This window comes from Crocodylus siamensis, chromosome 7 (assembly GCF_052110815.1).
Source record: "Crocodylus siamensis isolate JL-2025a chromosome 7, ASM5211081v1, whole genome shotgun sequence".
In the NCBI taxonomy this organism is placed as follows: domain Eukaryota; kingdom Metazoa; phylum Chordata; order Crocodylia; family Crocodylidae; genus Crocodylus; species Crocodylus siamensis.
In genome coordinates this window covers 40,024,346-40,046,780 of record NC_143401.1, presented here as the reverse complement: position 1 = coordinate 40,046,780, position 22,435 = coordinate 40,024,346, and the positions used below count along the sequence as shown (strand labels likewise).

At 40.7% G+C, this 22,435-nt stretch overlaps 1 protein-coding gene across 2 annotated transcripts in view; it reads left to right on the top strand.

Moving 5' to 3' along the window:
* OGDHL (oxoglutarate dehydrogenase L) overlaps window positions 1–19,835 on the top strand; it is a 97,634-nt gene extending 77,799 nt beyond the window's left edge. For both annotated transcript variants that reach the window (XM_090058055.1, XM_090058054.1), the window contains exons 17-23: window positions 8,453–8,631; window positions 12,820–12,891; window positions 13,987–14,112; window positions 15,358–15,430; window positions 17,895–18,058; window positions 18,490–18,644; window positions 19,594–19,835. In XM_090058055.1, coding sequence (XP_089914181.1) covers window positions 8,453–8,631; window positions 12,820–12,891; window positions 13,987–14,112; window positions 15,358–15,430; window positions 17,895–18,058; window positions 18,490–18,644; window positions 19,594–19,717 — 893 coding nt within the window. In that variant the 3' untranslated portion in view covers window positions 19,718–19,835. The remainder of the gene's footprint in view (window positions 1–8,452; window positions 8,632–12,819; window positions 12,892–13,986; window positions 14,113–15,357; window positions 15,431–17,894; window positions 18,059–18,489; window positions 18,645–19,593) is intronic.
* The last annotated feature ends 2,600 nt before the right edge of the window (window positions 19,836–22,435 follow it).

The window sequence follows — 22,435 nt, the reverse complement described above, 5'->3', positions numbered from 1 at the left end:
GGCTTGCCAAAACTCAGTAAGTGGTCCTCTGTCCGAAATAATTCCCCACCCCTGCTATACACCCTTTTCAATAAAACACATTTGGGGAAGTTGTCCTGAGAAGGAGACCAAGACGAAAAAGGAATTTAATTTGACCATGTAAACATGTAAAAACTTGGAAGTATTTGGGGAATTTCCTTAGTTTCCTTGCATTAGAGCTAATTAAGTAAAATGGATTGAATAGCTCTGCGTGACAGAACTACCGATTATTTCTCTGGCAGGTACAGAAGCAGAGAGCTGACACCTGCTCAGAGCTGTGAGCTCTGCACCAAGAGCCTGTTAAGAGCACCTGGGGTATAACTGCTCCACTGAAATGATATTCTGACAAAATTGATCTGCCTCAAAGACCTGTGTCCTGCTTTTATCTTGCAATTCAGGATGTAGTTTGGTTTAGATTACTGGGTGGAGAGCTAGGTTTTACATTCTAGCTGTTCTGTCCCTGGATAGATCTTGTTAGCTGCAGGGGAACTATTGCAGCTAGTTGTAGCTAAACAGCAGTTTTTGTGCATTATATGTTTCATATGCTTTCTGTAGTAAAGCTGTGCTTCCAGAGTTGCTGTGTGAAGTCATATGGACAGAAAGACTGTAGTTTTCAGCAATTTTTGTCTAGACTTAGAGGAGGTCAGCAGAAGTGATTTACAGGTCTCATATAAAAAGGATACTAATGAACTGTTTTAAAGTTTTTTGGGGGGTTGTTTTGGTTTTTTTGCAAACTCCCATCTCTCTTCCAACCTGAATAGCTGTTAAATTAAACCATCTTTGCATCTTGGAGCCTGGGAGTTGTGTAAAAATCATAACGTTTAATAAAGGAAATGTCTTCTGACATTGAAAATTTAACAATAACAATTCACTTAGCTGAGACTGGTGGACTTTGAGGTTTGAGGGTGGAGTTTGCAAGGTTTATTGGGTGAATAGCAAAAATGGGAAGAAAAGTATTGATTTCAAACCCAGAGCTCCAAATGCATTTTGATTTAGGATCATAGGCTGGAACTAGACTGCTGTCAGTGCTAGCAGGTGACAGAACAAGGAGCAATGGTCTCAAGTTGCATCAGAGAAAGTTTAGGTTAGATATTAAGAAAAACTTTCTTACTAGGAGGGTAGTAAAGCACTGGAACAGAGTACCTAGATAAGTCGTGGGATCTCCATCCTTGGAGGTTTTTAATACCTGACTAGACAAAGCCTTGACTGGGATGAGATATTTGGGGATGGCCTTGGTTTGAGAAGGGCATTGAATTAGATGACCTCCAGAGGTCCCTTCCAACTCTTTTTTTATGATTCTGTGACATAGAGAAGTAGGCTTAGAAGGTACCTCAGGAGGAGGTCATTTTATCCAGCCCCCTGTTCAAGGCGGGATTATCCCTGACTAAACCGTCCTGGTCTAACATGATCTTGAAAATTTCCATGGATGGGGATTCCACAACTCTTGTGTGATAGCCTGTTCCAATTCTAAACTACTGTTTATAGTAAGGAAGTTATTCTTAATCTCCAACCTAAATTTCCGTTGCTGCAGTTTGAGTCCATTGCTCAGCTCTAGAAACTAACCTAATAAATAGATTTGGGACAAGGTTTGTCCATAGGCTTTCTGAACAACACTGTTTACTGTGAAAAGGCAAAACTTTCTGAAAGATCCTGAAGAGTGTTAAACTGCTTTGCTAAAGGCCTCCCACACCACTATTGTTGGGTTGCCACATACTGATGGTATTACTGATCCAGAATAACGTGGTAGTGTTGTGAATGATGATATTGCTACTTTTATCTGACTGAAAGTGAAACAGGAAAGTAGAAAGAATAGAATTAAGACCAGGATTTTACTGGGGCATACATTTGGCTGTGAGAAGGCATAAGAAGTAGGCCTGTGTGAAACGGCTAGTATTTGCTTTGGATTCGGCCAATTCAGGGGACAGTGATTCGAATCACTGTCCCAAATAGATTTTTCCCAAAAAACCCAGATCAGACCCATTCCCCACCTCTCTCCCAGCCCAGCAATGACTGCCCCGCTTGCCCCAGTTCCCGACACTTGAAAAAAAAAAAAGCTCCCACTCAGCAGGTACTGCCAGATGCAATCCCCACTGACCCATATGACATGGGGGGGCTCTGCATAATCCCCCCGCCTGCTGTTCCAGCTCCACCCCATGGCTGCTCCACCTACTGCGGCTCTAGCCCTTTAAGAAAAGAAAAAATCTGAGGAAACCCCCTAGACTCACCCTTTTCTGCCAGTGGGGAGGTGATCCCAATGCCACGTGGGGGTCTGCATAAGCTCCCTGAGGCCCCAAGGCTGCTGCAGGAGCTGAGAGTCCCAGGGTTTTTCTGTTGGTTTTTTTTTTTTCTTAAAGGGCCGGAGCTGGAGTGGGTGGGGCAGCTGTGGGGGGGCTGGGGGGTCAGGGGGCTTGTGGCAGACCCCCCACTCAGCATGGGGCAGTGGGGGGCAGCAGGGATTGCCCCCTGCCTGGCAGCACCTGGTGAATGGGACTTTCTTTTTTAAAGTAGCAGGAGCTGAGGCAGGTGGGGCAGCTATGGGGGAGCCAGGGGGAGCAGGCAGGGTCAGGAGGGCTGGGGGAGCATGCAGGGGATGGGGCCTGGCAGGGGTCCTCCCATGGTCCCCTCCATCCTTCCCTCCCCCACCCCCTACTTATGGACTCTGAGTCTGGCTGCAGCTCCCTGCTGCAGCTACCGGGGACCTTCCGAATCATCAACGCTCTGAAACTTTTCTGAAGAGTTGGAGAGCTTTGAATCGATTCGGACCTTTTAATTGGTCCCCTGATTTGATTCAGAATCGGAGATTCAGCCACTGAATCGGGCCAAATCTCTTCCAAATCGAATAGCCACTTGAAGCTTCGCACAGCCCTAACAAGAAGCATTTCTTCACTCCCACAGCCATTTGAATTGCTGTACTGCATGAACCAGACACCAAATTAGAAGTTAATCATTTCAGTTATTTGCCTGAGCTCTGGTTAGATTTGGTAACATGAAAGTGAAAGGCTGTATGCACAATACCAGTGCCCACTTTTAAATTTTTATTAAATGTACTGGTGAACTTTTCTTCATGGTTTCTCTCAGCCTGTAATAAACTGTATATCATATTTTAATTTTTATATCTTATAGTTTAATTTTCTTGTCATAACTCACCTGCAAATCTTACTGAATTAAGCTGCAGTGTTAGTTAAGTTACTTGAAAAAACTGGTAATTTGTGAGCGTCTCACACAGTGCTGTGAGGGAATATACAGAATAATGGGTTCCTGCAAGCTGATGTTTTGCTTCAGAACACTTCTGTGCTTGCCATAGTGACAAAAGAACAGGAAGAGAGCACAGCAGGAATTGAGCTAGCATAAATTAGCCCTTCTGCCATGCTTTTCTTCCAAGGATCTCAAAGTACTTTTCAAAGAATAAAATTAAGCCTCATTCACAGATGATTAGGCTTCTCCTATTTTGGACATTGCTGGTCCCTGTCCACTGGTTCTGGTGTGCTTTAAGTTTCAGAGTCTAAACGACTCCAGGCATTACTTCTGGTTTGGGGTCTTTGAGTATCCTTTTGGGACCTGGGACCTGTTGTCCTGCTACTTAGCCCCATGACTAGGGCTGACCCCTCAGATTTCCATGTAGTTGAAACACCTATTTCCTTTATCTCTACTTGTGTGGGAGTTCTAGATTACAGTTCACTCTTGAATGCACAGGCTTCCTAATATTCTTAGTGGCATAAGAAATGCACAGATCTAGATAAGAAAATACTCTTTTAAGTATTTGCTCTTAAGTATAACTCATCTCTTACCCTCTCCTGCCCAGAGCTTCCTATATTTCAGTCTATAACTTTCCCCTCTAAGTCTGTTTTTTTATATGTATTTCCCCCTAAGACCATCATTTCTTTGTTCAGTATGTGATAATTTAGAAGTTGCCTTCCTGCAGTAAGGTAGGAGGAGTAGTTTACACTAGCTCCTCCCTCTGTTGTCCATATTTGGTTGAAGTATAGATGTTACGGTTAACTATTCTCCATTGGAGGGCTGTTCTAGTGGAGAAGTGCTTGGGGCCTTGCCAGACAGAGGCATTGTATGATGCAGCAATTTTCATAGTAACTAAAACTTGCAAGTTGTACATCATTCACTCAGCTCCCCTGTGACATTGTTAATATGCATTAGGATCACACAATCCACACATGATGCATCTACCTCTTAAATCTTCTGTGGTAGAATACAACAGTGATTAACAGCACATACCTACATTAAATGATGATAATACAGGAAGTGAAAAAGGGCACTCATCTGAAATAGGAGGGATAATAGAAATGTATAGAATGTAATGACTTGAGTAAAACTTGGCTAGGACACAGGGTTTAAACTCTCTGCTTCTGTGAAGTGTTTTGATTCACAAGCAGTAAAGACCTGAGTTTTGGGTGTTATCTAAAAGTTAGACTATCCCTGTCCTAATACAGAGCAGCATATGTGCAAATAAGCCTTGAACAAATTAGCCATATTGCATATTTTCTCAACCATGCCACCCAATCAACACAAATGGTGCCTTAATGTTTGTTTAAAATTAGAATGGGATTCAAACCTATCTAGGGAAATCTGTTTTTAAATACCTTTGGGAACTTTCAGGGAAGGAGTTATATAGGTTTCCACTTTTTGAATGGCTTTTAAAGACAACAAGAGTAAAGAATAGAAGGGCTGTGGTATAAAATTCATTTTGAAGATAGCCTAGATGGGGTATGGCTAGCTGGGTGAGAAGCTCAGCCTGTCCTTTACTGCCTGAACCAGGGTTGTGCGCACTTAAGAGCAAGGGACCAGTCCTCCTAACCCCGCAGCCTTCTTGTGACAGGAAGAGAACGGGAGCATCTGTTGGAGTCACAGATGGGCTGTTCAGAGTTCAGCACCACAGGGACCTAGTGGTTCAAAGATTTCTTTCATCGAGAAGGTGGCCAAACATCCGGAATAAAACTAGCAAGGGAATAGTGTGTGAAAACAGACGCTCTATAAAAGCAGGCTCCAGACTGCATATATTCATGAATAAACAGATTCATTTGGAAGAACTCCCTTCTGCTCCTCCCATCCAGTTATTGCATTCAAATTGTGCTTATCTATTCATTAGCTTTCCTACAGGGTGCTAGTACCCATCCTTAAATTGAAGAAAAGACCCAAGGACACCTCCCTCTTCCCCGGGCTTCCCAGACTTTGGCAGTAGCTATTCAAAGTTGAACCAAAGATATAATTATGCATGTATGCAACTGATTTCAAATAATGCTTTTCTGATTTAAAACACGGCACTGAGACTAGGGAGATTCTGAGTTCAAATTGATGCTCTGCTGCAGATGTCCTGGGTGACTTTGGGTAAGTCACTTAATCCCTCTTGCCCATGGGGTTCTTAGTTCTCCCTTTGTAAAGGGAGGAGGCTATTTTTCCTCCAGTCTTTGTCTGTCTTATCTAATTAAATTTAAACTGAATAAGCTATCTTTTATGTGTATGCACAGTGCCTAGTGGCAGGGGGAGCTCAATCTTAGTATGGACTAGTAATTGCTTCCATAAGATCACTGTTGTAATTCCTTTATTTCCAGAGGGCTTTGTGCTCTAAAAGCAATAAGGAGAAAACTGGAATGCAATAATGGAAGTGGTGAAATAAAAGCTAAACAATGGAGGGAAAGGGTTGATGTTTAGATGTATTTAGTCCTGGAGGTGGATTGCAGGATCAAGCAGCTGTGCAGAAGGTCTTAAAATAGGTCCAATACTGCAAGTGGAGCACATAGCTCTCTTTTGGCTTTTTATATATTTTTGCCATGTGACCAGTTTTCTTGTTTTTTAATCCTAATTTACTACTTGACACACAAGAGAAGTAAGAATGCAACATTTTAGAGATGGCAAAATCCCCTTTCATACCCCACCGGTGTAGGTTTGCCTTGCTTAGGTTGCTGTATATCTTTAGCCTTCTATGAAGCAATCTATTTAGCCAATAAATTCCCATAGGATAGGTTCTCCTGGAGGGACTCCAGGCTCCAGTCACTATGGTGTAAATCACAAATGACAAGTACATGAGACCTGTCAGGGAGCACTTACTTGCAGGTTTGAAGCAGGAGCCTACTGTGTGCAGAGAATATCAAGATGCCAAGCTGGTCTCTGTCAGTCAGCATGAGTTGCAGAGTTCCTAAAACTTTTGTAATTAAAGGTGTATAATTAATAAGTTTGATCACAGCCAGAAACCATGATTCCAGGGGTTCCATTCTATGTTTATTTTATGGCTTCTCTATAGGTTGTTCAATTTAAAGGGCAGCTGTGTATGGATAAAATCCAGAGACAGTATTTGGGAGGTCAGTCAGGTGCATGGCTTCTGTTGAGAGTTCATGAGAGTTGGACACCTAATTGTCCATAGTCTGTTGAAAATCTCATACTTTTTTAGATTATACTTGTACTTTAGTAGAAGTGTAGTAACAATTACAACACTTCTCCAATATTGCTGGGGAGTGGGGAGGGAAAGGAGTTCAAGCTAACATCCCATATCTAGATGGATACACTGCATCCAGAAGGTTTTGCCTCAGGCCCATCTCTGTTCTTAACACTTGTACTCTAATATATGGCTGAATCTTAGGTTTTTAAGTTTCTTGAATGCATGTGGTAGCTTTCTGCCTGGAATGTTCTATTTTTAAGAACACATTATAGAACAGCATTTGTTTGGCGTCAATACAACGTGAAGAAAAGAAGGATAAGAGGGTGAAATGAGGCAAAAAAAGGGCTGGTGAAGGAGGTTTGTGAAACTGGAGTTGAGGACAGACCTATTGCAGCAGGAAAGGACACTAACCTAATTATTGGAAGAAGTATGGAAAATGAGAGTTCGTACAAGGAAAAAACTCATATCAAGTTTTATGTATTGTTCTTGGCATCTGGCCATTATTATATATGCTTTCTGGAGAAACATTTAAGAAAACTGGAGTGCAATCCATGTTTTTTATTATTTAGTGTATGATGATAGTGATTAAAAAGCAAGAAGAAATGTTCACAATTTTATATCTGACTTTTGCAGCCAGCTGATTGCCTTATGTGTAGTATTGTGCAGATCCAGTAGAGTTCCATCAAATGCACAGAGAGGGCTTCTTTGTCGTTTCTCCAGTCCACCCTTTCTATATGGTTTGCCCCCAGTATTCTGCACAGGCCACTGTGTCCAGTGTTGTTGTTGCCAGATCTGGTGGGGTGCATTATGGTGCTTCAGGGCATCTCAGGAAATAGATGATCCATGGGTTGCTTCTCCTAAAAAACACATTGGTCATTTACTTAGAGGCCCCGCTCTTAAGCAGTTCAGGCTCTGCCATCTATGCCACTTGTAATTGGAGCCGGATGCTAACTCTTAACTGGGGGGTGAACAGAAGGTAATTCTGGGTGATTCCAGTGATGTGGTCAATAGCATGGTAAAGGACAAAATGCTGTTTGCTGGTGAGAGACAATTGTGCGCTGGTTGATGTCCATATAGCAGGTGGCAATCGTCTGACTCTTGTATTTGCCAGTCAATGCTGCCTGCTACTTTCTTCCTGATAGTGCATATAGGCAGGGAACAGGGGTGGATTTTAGGCAGCCTGTTACAATTCTGCATGTATCAGTTTAGGGCAGTGTCAATATGTTTACTGTGACTTGAGCAAGCCCAGGTGATACAGGCATATTCAACCACAGAGAAACAAAGTGCTAAAACAGTAGTGCATAGGGTGGATGATTGTGCACAAAATGTTGTTTCATGTATTGACCTTGGCTTTGATATTTAATATGTATTTTGTGTAACTAAGTGTACAGTCCAGTGTTACCCCTAAGTAATTTGGGTGGTTCTGATGTTCAAGAGACTGGTAACTCCAGATGACATTCAGGTGTCATTCTGCAGCTAAGTTTCTCAGATGAAAAACACAAATTTGAGTTTTGTTAGGGTTGGATTTGAGAGAAAACAAAACCTTGTTTAGGTCATAATCTGACATCATGTTCAGTGCCCTCTCCAGGATCTTCTTTGTGTCCTCAAAACTTTTCTGCTGTGTGGTAATGCAGAAATTGTCAGCGCAGATGAAACAGACATCCGGCAGGAAGTGGCTGATCATTAATGTAGATGTTGAATAAAAGTGGGGCAACCATGCCGCCTTGTGGTAAGCCATTCTTTTGGAAGTGCCATCTATTTTTCTCTTCATGGTTTAGTTAAGGTGTTTTCTTAGTGGGGAAGGATGTATGTTGTAAGAATAAGGTGAATGTAGACTGTTCTTCATGGTGTACCCTGAGTTATGCTAAATAGTCTACAACACAATGATGCTGAACTGTCCTTTGGACCTCATGGCCAATGATCATGAAGACAAATGAACAATCTGTGTAATATAGCTTCAATATAAAGGTACTGGGCTGAATTATGTGAAACAGAACATAGCTCTAACCAGGGTGTTCGTTTCTTTTCCTTTTGTCCTTTTCTTAGGTTTTGAGCTTGGCTTTGCCATGGCAAGTCCCAATGCTCTGGTGTGCTGGGAAGCTCAGTTTGGTGACTTTCACAACACTGCACAGTGCATAATAGACCAGTTTATCAGCTCAGGGCAGGCAAAGTGGGTTCGTCACAATGGGATTGTACTGCTTTTGCCACATGGAATGGAAGGAATGGTAAGGCTTTCACTGACTGGCTGGAGCAGGAAGCATGCATGAACATAAAACTGTAGAATAAAAGCTACAGAACTGTTCCCTTTTTGCAATAGACATGTAGATGCATGATCCTTAATTTTTTTTAATGAGAAATGAATGTGGTGCTGACATGTTAAAGCATTCTTTTGCTATATAAATGTGTGTGTGTGTGTGTTTGGACACTTACAGAAGTTACATTTTTCCTGTGATGAGGCCCTTGAAAGTGCTGTACAGCTGTAACATAACTGTATGGCTGCAGAGTGCTTTTAAAATAGCTCATCCATGAAAAAAAAAACCATCATTAAATCAGCTGTTAGATGAAGGTGCTCTACAGCAGTGGTCTTCAAACTTTTTGATCATGCACCCTTATCACTAAAAAATTTTTGAGCATGCACCCCAAATATATGTATATTTATTTATATGCATGTACTACTGTACTAATATATTATGTACATTATAAAACATACACAAAAATAGAAATTAAAAAAGGATGAGATAAAGATGAAATAAACAATATATTTTTTTAATTTTATTTATTAATGGTACAAAAAACCTTTTGGCTGTCACTAAAAATATTATTGTTAATAATAATATTTTTTAATGAGAGCAATGTGATTGAATATGCTTCATTATTTTTGAAAATCTTGGTTTAACACTTTGTGATACAGCGATTCGAAGGTCTGGTTCTAAGTTCAGTTTATTTCGATACTTGGTTTTAATGGCTGTCATAGCTGAAAAAGATACCTCACAAAGATACGTGGATCCAAATGGAAGAAGTGCATCATTGGCTGTTCTTACTAAATCATGATACTCATTTTTCAATCCCGTCCACCAATTATGCAAAGGTTTTTGTTGAAATTTGGCTAGTAAAGTTCCATTTTCCCTGATGTCAGTCAGTTGCAAATTAATCAATTAATTAATTTTTATATTTTATATTTTTAACAAATGGGTTCAAAACCCACTGAAACTCTTTGTTTGGAAGATTTTTAAACAGGTTAGAAAATTCTGTTTCCAACACGCTTGCATTGTTTTCGGCAACAAAATCTCATAATGATGGAAACATTTCCAAACATCTGTTTTCAAAATGCTTTCTCCATAGCACAAGTTTCTTTCGAAAAGCAGTTACCCTCTCACTCATTGTTAAAATGTCACCTTTACCTTGAACGGACAGATTAAGTGTGTTTATTTTTTCAAAAATATCTGCTAGGTGGCGTACTACTGACAGCCACTTGTCATCACAGAAAAAGTCAGCAAATTTCGAACACTTGTCTTTTTGTAAAAGAAAAATGTGTAACTCATCTTTAAGTTCGACAACTCTTTTAAGCACTTTCCCATGAGATAACCAGTGAACTTCTGTGTGGTACAAAAGATTTTCATGGTCACTCCCCATCTCATTACAAAGTATTGTAAAGATTCTACTATTTAAAGGTTTTGTTTTTATCAAATTAACCACATCAATGACATCCTGTAGCACTTTGTGCACTTCTGGCTCCAAGTTCTTTGCTTCAATAGCTTGCCTATGAATGGTGCAGTGAGTGAATTTCACATGTGGTGCTATCTCTGTAACCGTACCCCAGAATCCTTTTTTTATTCCAGTCAAAGCAGCCGCTTCATCAGTGGTTACACTTGCACAGTTTTTCCATAAAACATTGTTTTTATTAAAGAAGTCATTTACTGTTGAGAATATATCTTCTCGGTACAGCTTTCCTTCAGTGGCTCACAAAAAAGTAGTTCTTCATGTATTTCATTATTGAAACAGAATCTAGCAAATACCATAAGCTGAGACATGTTATAAATATCTGTACTTTCATCCAACTGTATAGCAAACCTCCCACAATGCGTAATTTGTTCTAATACTTGTTCCTTCAAATCATCAGCAATGTTTTCTGTGCATCTTCCAACAGTATTTGCTGACAAAGGAATGTATTTTAGTTTGTTGCCATATTGTTTTCCGTGTATTATTTCAGTCATTTTTACCACGTCAGGAAGAACAAGTGTTTCCCCAATGGTATGTGGCTTTTTGTTTCTCGCTATTAAGTAAGAAACCTCAAAAGAGACTTCCAAACATTTATCATTAAGTTTAGTGAAATTTTGTAAAGTACTAGATTGAGTATCACATGAAAACATTGCTGAAAAAATTGTAGAGGTTTGTCTTCATGTTCTGGATGCTTAGTTTTTAAATGTCTTGCTAATCGTGATGGCTTCATACTATCATTGGCTAATATCTCAAGGCACAATATACACTTAGGGTGAGGTTCATCATTAACAATAGTGGATGTAAATCCATATTTCAAAGAGTCTTCTTGATAATTTCTAATTTTTTTGGCCGACTTCTTGTCAGATCTGATTTGCTCGTCATTGTTTTTACCTCATAATGTGGCTGACGAAGAACTCGTACTAGGAGTAGGAGAAGTGTTAGCTCTGCCATTTTCTTGTTGTTCGCTTGTGCTTGCATTATTAGTATTATCTTCAATCTGCTGTTTCTTTTCAGGAATCTTTTTAAGCCACTTGTCCATTTTGTGAGGGTTAGTTTAGTTAAAACTAGATAATGTAATCCGTAAATCCACTTAACCGGGCACACGTAAACTGCAATACATTGCAATACGTGGAAAGTGAATGAACAAGTGAGGGTGCCACTGTCAACCCCTCTGCGTTGTGGAACTCCCACTCTTCCCTCAGGATACTTCGTGTACCCTACATGACACGTAACCGTCTGACATACAGGCTGAGTGAGGGCGCCAGTGTCAATCCGTATATTAAATATTAGTAAAGCTTAATTTCTTTCTTATTTCTTTTAGATAAAAAATAAATATAAATAGAAGTTCTAATATTTTCTTCCCGCACCCCAATGGATTGTCTTGTGCACACCCCACTTTGGAGACCGCTGCTCTAGAGCACAGCGCCTTAGGGAACCTGTGTACAGGTACCCTGTGAGGGTTAATTTAGGATGATTCTGCCTATATCCCCTGTGCATTTGTGGGGCTGTCACACAGGGGACAGTCTGCTTCCTGTGGAGTGTGGGAAGGAGGGAGAGGGGGGTTGGGGAAGGTACCCCTGCTGGAATCTTGGAGAGGAGCCAGTCTGGGCCTGGAAAGCTCCCCCCCAGCTCCTGGCATGAGCATCTTGCTAACAGCCCTGGCTGCCATGCTAGGAGCTGGAGCAGTGGTTGGGGAGAATCCAAGCTCCCTCCCCCACTAGCGTGGTCATGCTTGAGGACAGTCCAGAGGAGAGCCATGTGAATGATTAGAGAACAAGAGGGCAGGTCTTATGAGGAGAAGCTGAGAGACCTGTCACTCTTCAGCCTGGAGAAGCATAGGCTCAGGGGTGACTTGGTGGCAGCCTGTAAGTGTATGAGGGGTGTGCATCAGGAAGTGGGAGAACGTCTGTTCACCAGAGCACCCATACAAGGAGAGATGACTAACATTAGCAATATATTAAAATCAAGGCGCAGAATAGAGGCTGGATGGGCAATAGATTCTGACTTATTCTGGCCCGTGTGCCTCTCCTTTATTGTGAAGTGGAGCTAATTGTGCTTACTTGGTCAGTAAAGTGTCTTCATTTCCTGAAAACACTATCCACATGCTAGATATTTGAACTTTAGCACAGTGCAAAATCCTTATCAAGGATATCTAATGAATAGTTAGCTTACTTGTGCCAGCTAAAATTTAATCATGCTAAAATGAATTGCAGTAGATGATTCAGGGAACTGGTGGTTCAGGTTGTATTCCAGCTGTTGGTGCCCTGGAGACATCATGCCTTGTACATGCTGCTTGTTTTTAAGGGAACATAAGTTTGGTTTCACTACCACACGTCACCCTCCTAAAATGGCAAGTAGGCTCTTGTCACAGATACCCCTCTGCTTTGCTCAAACATGTTGAATTAAGACAGAAATTATTGGTAGCTGCCTTGGATCAGGTACCTGTGCTTGATCCAAACCTTGCTTAAAGCATTTACCATCATGGCTTTATTGAGGGGAGCCTCTTGTTCATTTCTTCAAAGCCTCCCTCTTTTCTAGCTGTTGCTGTTGCAATGCTTCTCCACTTGAGAGGGTGGAGCAGCCTGGTCCAGTGCTGCTCTGTGATGATTAGGCTGACAGGAGGCATATGTGTAATGAGTGATCTAGTTGGACATCTAAACTGTTGGCTGTTGTGTTTAAAATGTGATTACCAGGGCCCGGAGCATTCTTCAGCCAGGCCTGAAAGATTTCTGCAGATGAGCAATGATGATCCTGATGCTTATCCAGTAAGTAGACTTGTCAGCAGTAATGACTTTCCTTTGGCTTTCAGCTTTTCAGAGGTTTATTTTAAGCAGAGTTTTTGTTGGCTTTATCACATGAGATATTTATTTATTGCCACCAAATAGCACTTAACTGTCTGTTCTGGGAGAAAATAATAAAGTTGGCTAAGGGAGAATGTTCTTATAGGACAACTTGTTGAAATATTGGACTTTAGAATGGTATTCTACAGCTAACGATGAGATGCAATAGATAGATCCTTTGGAAAAAAATGGGCAGGGAGAGTGAGGAGGAGTTAAGAATTACACACATGCAACTGCATTAAAAATACTTACAATGTTGTAAATTCAGGCACTTAGAAGATGGGGAGCGCCAGAAGCAAACTTACCAGTGCTTTGTAACATGCTTTTCCACCCCAGTCCTTTTTCACTGGGGAATTCACTCCTGTGGCTCTACCCACTTGCAAGACCTACTTCCCTTGAGCATTTATAACCATCACACCATTAAATCCTGAATGCCAATTGCAGCTTCCTTGCCTAGTCCCAGGGCCAGATTCTGTTCCACCTATTAAGCATGTAAGTGGACTTACGCATCTAAGTGCAATTTTATTCTGTCCTCCTATTCTGGTGCTGTAGCAAAGTATCAGGGAGTAGAGAAAGTTCAGTTTTGTTCCTATAGCCACTGGCTGGAACACGATCAGTTGTTCTGTGGGGAAAGCATATGAACAGTGTAGTGAACAGTGAGAAGTTCAAATGTGTTTGCTAGGGAAGTAATCCTCAGAGTTTTTTGTTATTAAAGTCCTAAGAAGCTTCTACTGAATACAAATAAAAAGAGCCAAGGCCTGCTGAAATCAGTGGTTAAGGGATGCTTTTCATTGACTTCCGTGGGCTCTTGTTTAGAACTTGAGTGATGGGGGAAAAAGTATTGAACAGGTTTTTTGTTATGCATTTGTTAAAGCAGAGTTTGTAGCCTCTAATGCTCCAAAACTGCTGTATTTCCTAGGTTTCAATGTTATGGATTTTGGTGTGCAAGGAAGGAAGTAGAAAAGAGGGTGGAATGAAAAGGGAGGGAGACTTTTGATGCCTTTTTAATGCCCTTTTTAGGAGTTTAGTGAACACTTTGAAGTTTCCCAGCTCTACGAGTGCAACTGGATTGTGGTGAACTGTTCAACTCCAGCCAATTATTTTCATGTCCTCAGAAGACAGATCTCACTGCCATTCAGAAAACCAGTAGGTGATCAGTTACCCTGCCTTCAAATTACAGTGAGCCACTTGAATTTAGAGTTTTGTTTTTTATATTGACATACTACTCAGTAGAAGATGGACTTCAGCAAGAAACTTGAATGCATGCAAACTGGAGACTGACATTTTGGGGCAAGGTTTGGTTTTCTGTTCAGCTTTCCTTTCAGGTGTGCAAACACCTGGCATGCTTTTTAATCACTGATTCCAGGGATTCTATTACTCACATGGGTTCTGTGTATAAATTCTACTACCTCTGGACACAGATGCTGGAGCTTGGAAAGCACATTTGTCTGCACAGAAAGTGCCATCTTCTGCTGACCTGGCTTTCATTTGTATCTGATCTGCACAGACATGTTTTTGCTCCAGTGCAGACACCTGGGGTAGATGTTGTTTCCTTGCATCTCGTGATATGCACTAGTACGGTTCAGTCCACTTCAGCTAGAACAGCTGTGTAACATACATTAGTGGTTCTTCTGCATTAGGGATTTCCATTTGTGTAGCTGTAATACTGTTGGGTGAAGTTCAGCCTGGGTGCCCATAGAATTGAGATTTGGTACACTTACAATTAATTTGAAAAAAGATTTGTCCAAAGCACTTGTTCAGTTTGAGATTTCTACTCTCTCAGTCTAGAACAAGGTCAAGCTAGCACAGCACTGTCACTGCCTTGCTTTTCTACACTGGAGAGCCTGGTAGTTGGAATTGAGATCCATTCTATGCCCCCGTGGATTACTCCAGTGGCTAGTGTGACTCACTTTGGTCAGTTCTGTCCCACTAGCACTGAAATGTTAAAATAGTTTTAACTGAATGGATCTTTCTGGATTAATTTAGATTCTCTGCAGTTTGAAGACTAAGACACACTCTGATACTTAGCATTAAAATATATGATGGCTCTCAACCCTAATCCACACACTTTAATGCACTGTCTTTTGTCCCCCAAAGGAAATATTTATCCATGCTAAGATTTCCAAAGAGTCATGGAACTGCAGCTTTAGTGTCTTTTGTGACTCTTTGAAAACCCCAGAGTTAAAGAATCCTAATGTGGAATAAAGGACTTTCATAGAATATAGTTTCCTTTTTTATTTGCTTAGCTTAGTCCTATGCACTGGGTTAACTTAGTATCTGTTCTAGGGTGTCACATGCAAGAACCATTTTTGTAGTGTTAATATTGCATGTGTGTGGAAGGTGATGAAGCTAGTAGCAGCCTCTGAGATTTGTAACAATTTGTTTTTACAGCTGATCATTTTGACACCCAAGTCACTGCTGAGGCATCCTGAAGCCAAATCCAGTTTTGATGAAATGGTATCTGGTAGGTCCAGTTACAAAATTTGTGAACACATTCATTTATGAGCAGTTAATCCTTAATACAGGACCCAGGGTGTTCATTCCACAGATAATGAACTTCCTAGGAGATCAAAACCCCTTACTTCTACGGCAACTACAAAGTGCGCATGGGAAAGAAATCTCTCAGGATTTTGGAAGAGCCTGGATCCAAATAATGAATCTTCTCTTTATTTTCAGTAACACCTCATAATTGCCTGTATAAAGTCCTCATAAGGTAACTTTGTTCTAAAAAATTCCCCACTTTATTTTTCTTTCAAGGAGTGACTTGTCACTTGCTTCCACTTTCAGTTCTGGACACCTCCTGTCCTGTTGCAAATTTAATTAAGGTACTAACCAGGGGAAGTGGAGAATTAAACGTCTGACAGCCGACTTAAGACACATTAAAGGCGTGTGACTACATGTGCATGCCCTTAATGCCCCGTGAAATGGCAATTTTAGGCTACTTGTGCCTAAATTTTATACCTGCAAAAGCAAGTATCAAATTTAGGCGCAAATAGCTAAAGTACATTTACACTTGCGTGGACGCGTTAAAGTTAATATAAAGTTAATATACATTAACGCTGTATATGGACTGATGTGGGACTAACTTTCCACGTCAGTCCATGTACACAGTGTTAATACACTTTAATGTGCACATGGGTTAGATGCAAGCAGAAGTTGCCTTGATGCATGTTAAATGTAGGTGCACCTAAATGTATAGATATGCCCACTCTGTATTAAATTTTCTCTGTGGTAAGGAATGGATGCATGATCAGCTTTTCCAAGCTATCCGCTTGCAGTAGGTTTGTTACAGTGCCTGGCCCCTGGGTAGAAGAGGAGCTGGTTTACATTGAGTAAAGGGCTAGCTGAAGATGAAACCAACTGACTAGGGGAGCAGACACTTGACCACGATACCAGTGTACCTTTAAACAAGTTAACTTAAATGCATTTACAGTTACCTCTCAGAAGGGAAGGAATAACTTGACCATAAGTGGGCCAAACCTGAGCCAGGGTAATGTGTTGTAATTACTCTTCTGCAGTAATTCTGTTTCTAGAGTAAGTGTCTGCTGGTGTCAGTTGTATACATCTATCTCAGAAAAGCCCGTTACTAAAGGGAAAACAGGCAACTGTGTGTTTCCTATTGTGCCTAGTAATGAGATTCAATAAGATATGCTTACTTTGTGAGCTGTCCCAGGATAGCTGCTTGTGTGCCCATTCCTAATTTGGTGTTACTTATATTTGGCATACAAAACCAATATAAATTAACCAAGTTAGGTGTTTATCTGTCCCCTTACTATTTACTTTCCATACTTATTCTGTATTAATCCATGGTAGTGGCCAAGGGTTCTAGTTCAATATTCAAATAAATGTACTTGAATGTTGTTACTGTAAGTGACAACATATTGTACACTCTAGTTTCACAAATGGTTATGTATATTAGCTCGCCCCTATTGTACACTCTAGTTTCACAAAGGGTTACGTATATTAGCTCGCCACCTTGCTTACTTTTTTTTATTAAAGTGTGAAGGCTGAAAGGAGGAGGCTAGCTCCATAAAGCACAGATTCATAGTTGTCTTAAAATATGAACTCTGCTCAGTCAGACTAGATAAGTTGGACATAAATCAGTTTTTTTCATGCATTTGTATCTATTCTTCTCTGTAAGATAAATGGTGCAAACAGGACTTTATTTTCCTGATATGTGGGTGTGTTGCATTGGCTGAGACTTGGAGGTCAATGCTACTATTTGCCACCTCATGGCTGGTTGAGACAGGAACAGCTGTAATCACTTATAGGAGTGAAAGATGGAAAAGACCTGTAAGACCAAGTCTATCTCCCTGCCAATGCAGGATTGCCCCTATTGTACACTCTAGTTTTGTGGGTCCCTAGCAAAAGTTTCAACCAAGTCTCTTGAGATGGGTCCAGAGGGAGAATACATCTTACTGTCAGGTAGTTTTGTGATATACAGTCTAAATTGTATTACATAGTTATGTCCATTACTGGTTTCTTGTCTCCTCTTTCCAGATAATCCTTTTTAATGTCTCAAACAAAAGGCTTTGATCACACAAAGAGGCTAGTAACATAGTCTTAATATTTCACTGGAATATAAAATAGAGGGTGGCATGTGGAGAATGTACCTTAAGGCATTCTAAAATGTGTTTCTTTATTCCAGACTTAAATGCAGAATTAACAGCTATTTGTCTTACTTGACGGCATGCCCTGTTAAAATATATCCATGTTAGCAATGAAAGGCTATTAAGTCTAGTCTACAGCACACGAAATGTAGGTAAAAACAGCAGTCCAGTGCATGCCAAAAGAGAAATTGGTGTTTAAAATCTGGTTTCAGGAGAGCTGGGATAAGCTGCTTATCTTGTAATGGGCTGCCTTCTGGAGTGTGTTCAAATAAATGGTGTCAGAATAACTAATGTTAAAAGATCTTTTGGTATTAATAGGTGCAAGCTTCAGACGAGTGATTCCAGAGGAAGGAATTGCAGTGGAAGTGCCAAGTGAGGTTAAGCGGGTGATTTTCTGTACGGGGAAAGTGTATTATGATCTTGTTAAAGAGAGGAAAAACCAAGATTTGGAAGGGCAAGTGGCTCTAACTCGGCTAGAGCAGGTGAGTGTCCTGATCCTTACTGAAAAGAAGACTTTAAGTTTGTTTTCTGCCACAGATTGTAACTGAGCTAGCTTTTAAACTGCTTGTACTTGCCTGGCATGATGATGATATGTAGCAGTTGTATATAAAATCAGATTTTCAGAAACATTACTGCTTGCCTGCTTCACAAGGGGCTTAGGAGGATTAAGCAATTTTCCTATCTGTAAAATGGGGATTGTGGGATCAAGAAAAAAATGGCAAAAGCAAGATTAGAATTTGGTAGCTTCTGGTTCTAACCTCTATTACTCAGTCTGCTAGCTGTAACTACTGTGTAGTTTCTAATAAATGGGTAGCAGTTCTACATAAATTTTGACAGATAAAATTTCTCTGTGGTATCTGACCATGGAAAAGATCTTTGCCATTTATCTTTCAGTGTCCATTCTCCTTTTCAGATCTCTCCATTCCCCTTTGATCTGTTAAAGGAAGAGCTTGAGAGATATCCTGGAGCTGATTTAGTTTGGTGTCAGGAGGAGCACAAAAACAGTGGATTCTATGACTATGTGAAACCTCGTTTCCGCACTATTGTGAACCACACACGACCCATATGGTATGAAATATTAGATGACTGCTGTCTCTTCTGCACTACTGGTTAATCTGCCTGCCAGTTGTGGAAAAATCAAATTCCTCCAAACTTAAAAGGTCTGAGTTTGGGATATAAGGGGAAGGGGAGAGATTAAAACCCTATATCACTTCAGCAGCTATATCACCAATACATAAACATCACACTCCCTCCTCTAGTTTGTGTGTACCCACATTGCTTACCTCCTGTTACCTGGTGGATGCTTAAGCAGTAGAGAAGAATATTCTAATCCAGTCTCATATCCTGAAGAGGAAGAGCCTGGAAATTTTCGTTTTATTGTTATTTCCACTCCCCCCCTTCCCCCCCAGGATCTGTAACACTGAGCTATTTTTCAGTTGTACAGAAAAATCAATAGCAGCTTAACAGGCTAACAACCTCCTGCTTCTCCTCTGCCTTTTTTATATTTCTTGGCCCTGTTGCATTACCATTGTTTTTGAGGAATAGTCTTTCCTTGTAGAAATTCCATTCCATGTCTTGGGTCTCACAGGAGATAGCTGTTGAATAGGTCATGATCTACTCATGTGATTATTCTTCTCTGAGCTTTTGTTTATTCCTGAACTGCTGTAGGGTGACTGGAGGAGTGATTTGGGCTATCCTTGGTAAGGCTGTGTGTGTGCAGCTAGCAAGAGCCACCTACACATAGACCCGTACTGTTGAATAGCCCTCTTGGGACAGGTTCCAAGCTGGTATAGATCAGCTCTATCAAAGGCCACAGAGTAGTTTTCATCTGGTCTTCTGCCTTAAACCTGCAATAACACTGAATATCCAGGAGGGGCCATAATAGAATGCATATATCTCCCGGACCCAAACTTAAATGCTGCTAACTAGTTTCCATGTTCACTTTTTAAAGCAGCTTCAGCATATTCTGTCTCTTCCCTCTCCTGTTATCCATCTAATTGTGTCTTGCGTTGTGTAGGTATGTTGGCCGAGAACCAGCTGCTGCTTCTGCCACAGGTAACAAGAACACTCATATGGTGTCACTCAGAAAATTCCTGGACACGGCTTTCAACCTAGAGGCCTTTGAAGGAAAGATGTTCTGACTTCAAGGCACCAGTCCATCAGCTGTATAGCATTATCATCAATTACTGCTTCCAAAGGAGAAAATAAAATGGGAAAACTACTAGGAATATTGGTTTTTGCTTTCTAAGAGGTTGCAAATAGGCCTTTCCTGCTAAACCAGTGGGTAAACTGGAAATGAAGGAAGGAATGGAAGAAAATGCTACCTGGGATGTGTGGGTGTGTATAAGGAGATGTGTATGTGACTGACCCCATGTGTAGGGCTGGTCTACTGGGGTAAAGAGGCCATGATACAGGAAGAAAACTTGAGGGTTGAGGATTTTTGACAAAAATGTAGTAGCTGTTTGACATGGTAAAATTAGATGCATGTTTCTGTCTTAACCTGTACTGAAGAATTCTATCTCTAAGGGGAATTACTGCTCTTATACCGCACATGCACACATAAGACATGCATCTTCTTTTAGAAAGACAGAATGAAGAGAAAAAAGAGTTTTCCCAAGTCATGGTTGCATAGAGCAGTGATAGAGCACTCACCTTCCCTTTTCTGCTGAGGCAGAATCTGTGGTTTTAACCCTGTCACAGCCACAGCTGAAATGGAAAAATTTTTTGGTCAAAAGATACTGCTAATTCAGTAGTAGTTGTAAAAGGGTTAAAATTAGCTGCTGTTGAAGACTGGGCTTCATTCCTCCCTCTGCAGCCCATGGCTAGAGGAAAGTTAGAGAAGCAGCCGTAGTTGTTCCTTGCTTTTATCCCGGATAGAAAACCAGCCTCCCTGTGTACCCCAGTTCTGGTGGGCTAATTTCTGGGAAAGCAAGGCATCTGGTATATACATAAATATGGTAACCAACAGCTGACTTCTATAGCATTCTTGGCACTATGGATGAGGATTCCTGTGCTAAAGTGCTTCCTCACTAAATAGAGAAGCCTTCCACACAAAAGTGACTGTCTCATGGTACATTGCAACAGGAGTGTCGGCTTTGCTTATGTTGGAAGAAATCCATACCCAGGAAGAATCTACGTAAAGGGTGAAGAAAAGTAAAGAAGCACCAGGCTCATGGAGCAGCATGAAGAAATAAAGGCCTGCCTGCCACTAGTGAGGCAGGAAGACTGGCTGGAAAAAAAAAAGTTGGAATAGAGGAGCAGAGGAAGGATGGGCTTGAGGTGAAGGTGCTGGGCTTGGGGTGAAGGTGCTGGACTGGGATTCCAATACTTGTGGGTTTGGTTCCTGGCTCTGGTTGTAAATGAAAAGAGAATTGGAAGTGTTTAGGTGAGAGGGAGAGACATTTTGGGGGACTTGTACTTGCTGTTAGGCCAAAAGCAAAAAAGGATTTCATTCAGTTCAAATTTTTTTTTTTTTTTAAATAATCTGCTCCTTAAGATGCTAACCAGCTTGGAATCTGACATATGGATGTAAAAATTAACCATCCTTGACAATCCGTCTGGTAGTCTGTAATAACAGCTGACATATAGCATGAATTTAGGCCCTGAGGGATCGAGCACTGAAAATATGACTGAAACAAGCTACCGGGCAGAGCCTTTATCTTCTGATTTGTATGATTCTTTCAGGTATTCATAGGTATATGAAGCTGTTATAAATATCAGAGTGAAAATGTTTACAGTTAAACTGACCATTATCATCTCATTTAATCAAAACTTGATTTTTTTTTTATTTGAAAGCAGGATTATTTTCCTCTTGATTCAACATGCATATGGCATTACATGCCAGTGTTGGCACATTGTGCAATGCACAGAGAAAACAAATTCATTTGAAAAAGAGTTCTGTTAGGATAAGGACTGAATTGTTTCTTGAAACTCAATATTTTAGTCAGATAAAGGCAGATTCTTTCATCTCTAAATATGGCTTTAAGACAAAACTATGTTTTGAGATGCATTGTTGGAAAAGGAACATTATTTTGCAGGTGTAGAATCACTTGCAGTGAAACTGCAAATATCTTCACTGACAACTCTGGCAGAATAATTGCACATTATTTTGGTACCCTATCTAAATTTACTTCCCAGACTTCACAGATTCACTTTAGCATTTCAAGCCTGACTGGAATACCTCTTTTCCACCCCTTGCTTCTTCTCTAAGCTGAAGTGATTGGGATGAATGAAGAAGCCAGAGGAGGAGATACAAGGCATCATAGAGGTGAGAGGACGATTTGTGAGCAGGGAGGAGGTGGGGAAAAGTTCTGAAAGAAAGAAAAGGCACCTTTTGGAACAAGTGGCATTTGACCTGCAAGGGCAGTACAAATACCAAGAAAGCTCAGACTTGCAAGAACAATATCAATTAATTTTAGATACTTGGCCTTTTGGATATGTAGAAATAATACCCTGCTGTAGTTGTTGCAGGCAGTGCAGCAGCGGAATGGGACAATAACCCTGCTCTCCAAAGCAAGGAAAACACTAAAAAGGACTCAGGGGATTAAATACCTATAGATATTTACCACTGGCCTTTTGTTATAGCCATTTTACTACAAGAAAACATGGGAACATACAGAAGTTGCTTTTTTTTGCCATTTAAAGCATTTTATTGCCATGACTTAACAGATGTGCATGGCTTTACATTACTTTTAAGAAGGGGTACAGCATTTTAAACTAATCCTTGTTAAATGAGGTATTAAATTTGAAGCACTGTATTTTTACAGCACCTAAAATAACTTCCGTATGCTAGTCAAATTTCTGGCAGTTCTTCCAATATCCTATGGCCTTTTCGAGCTTCCTTAGTGCTCCCTGGCACC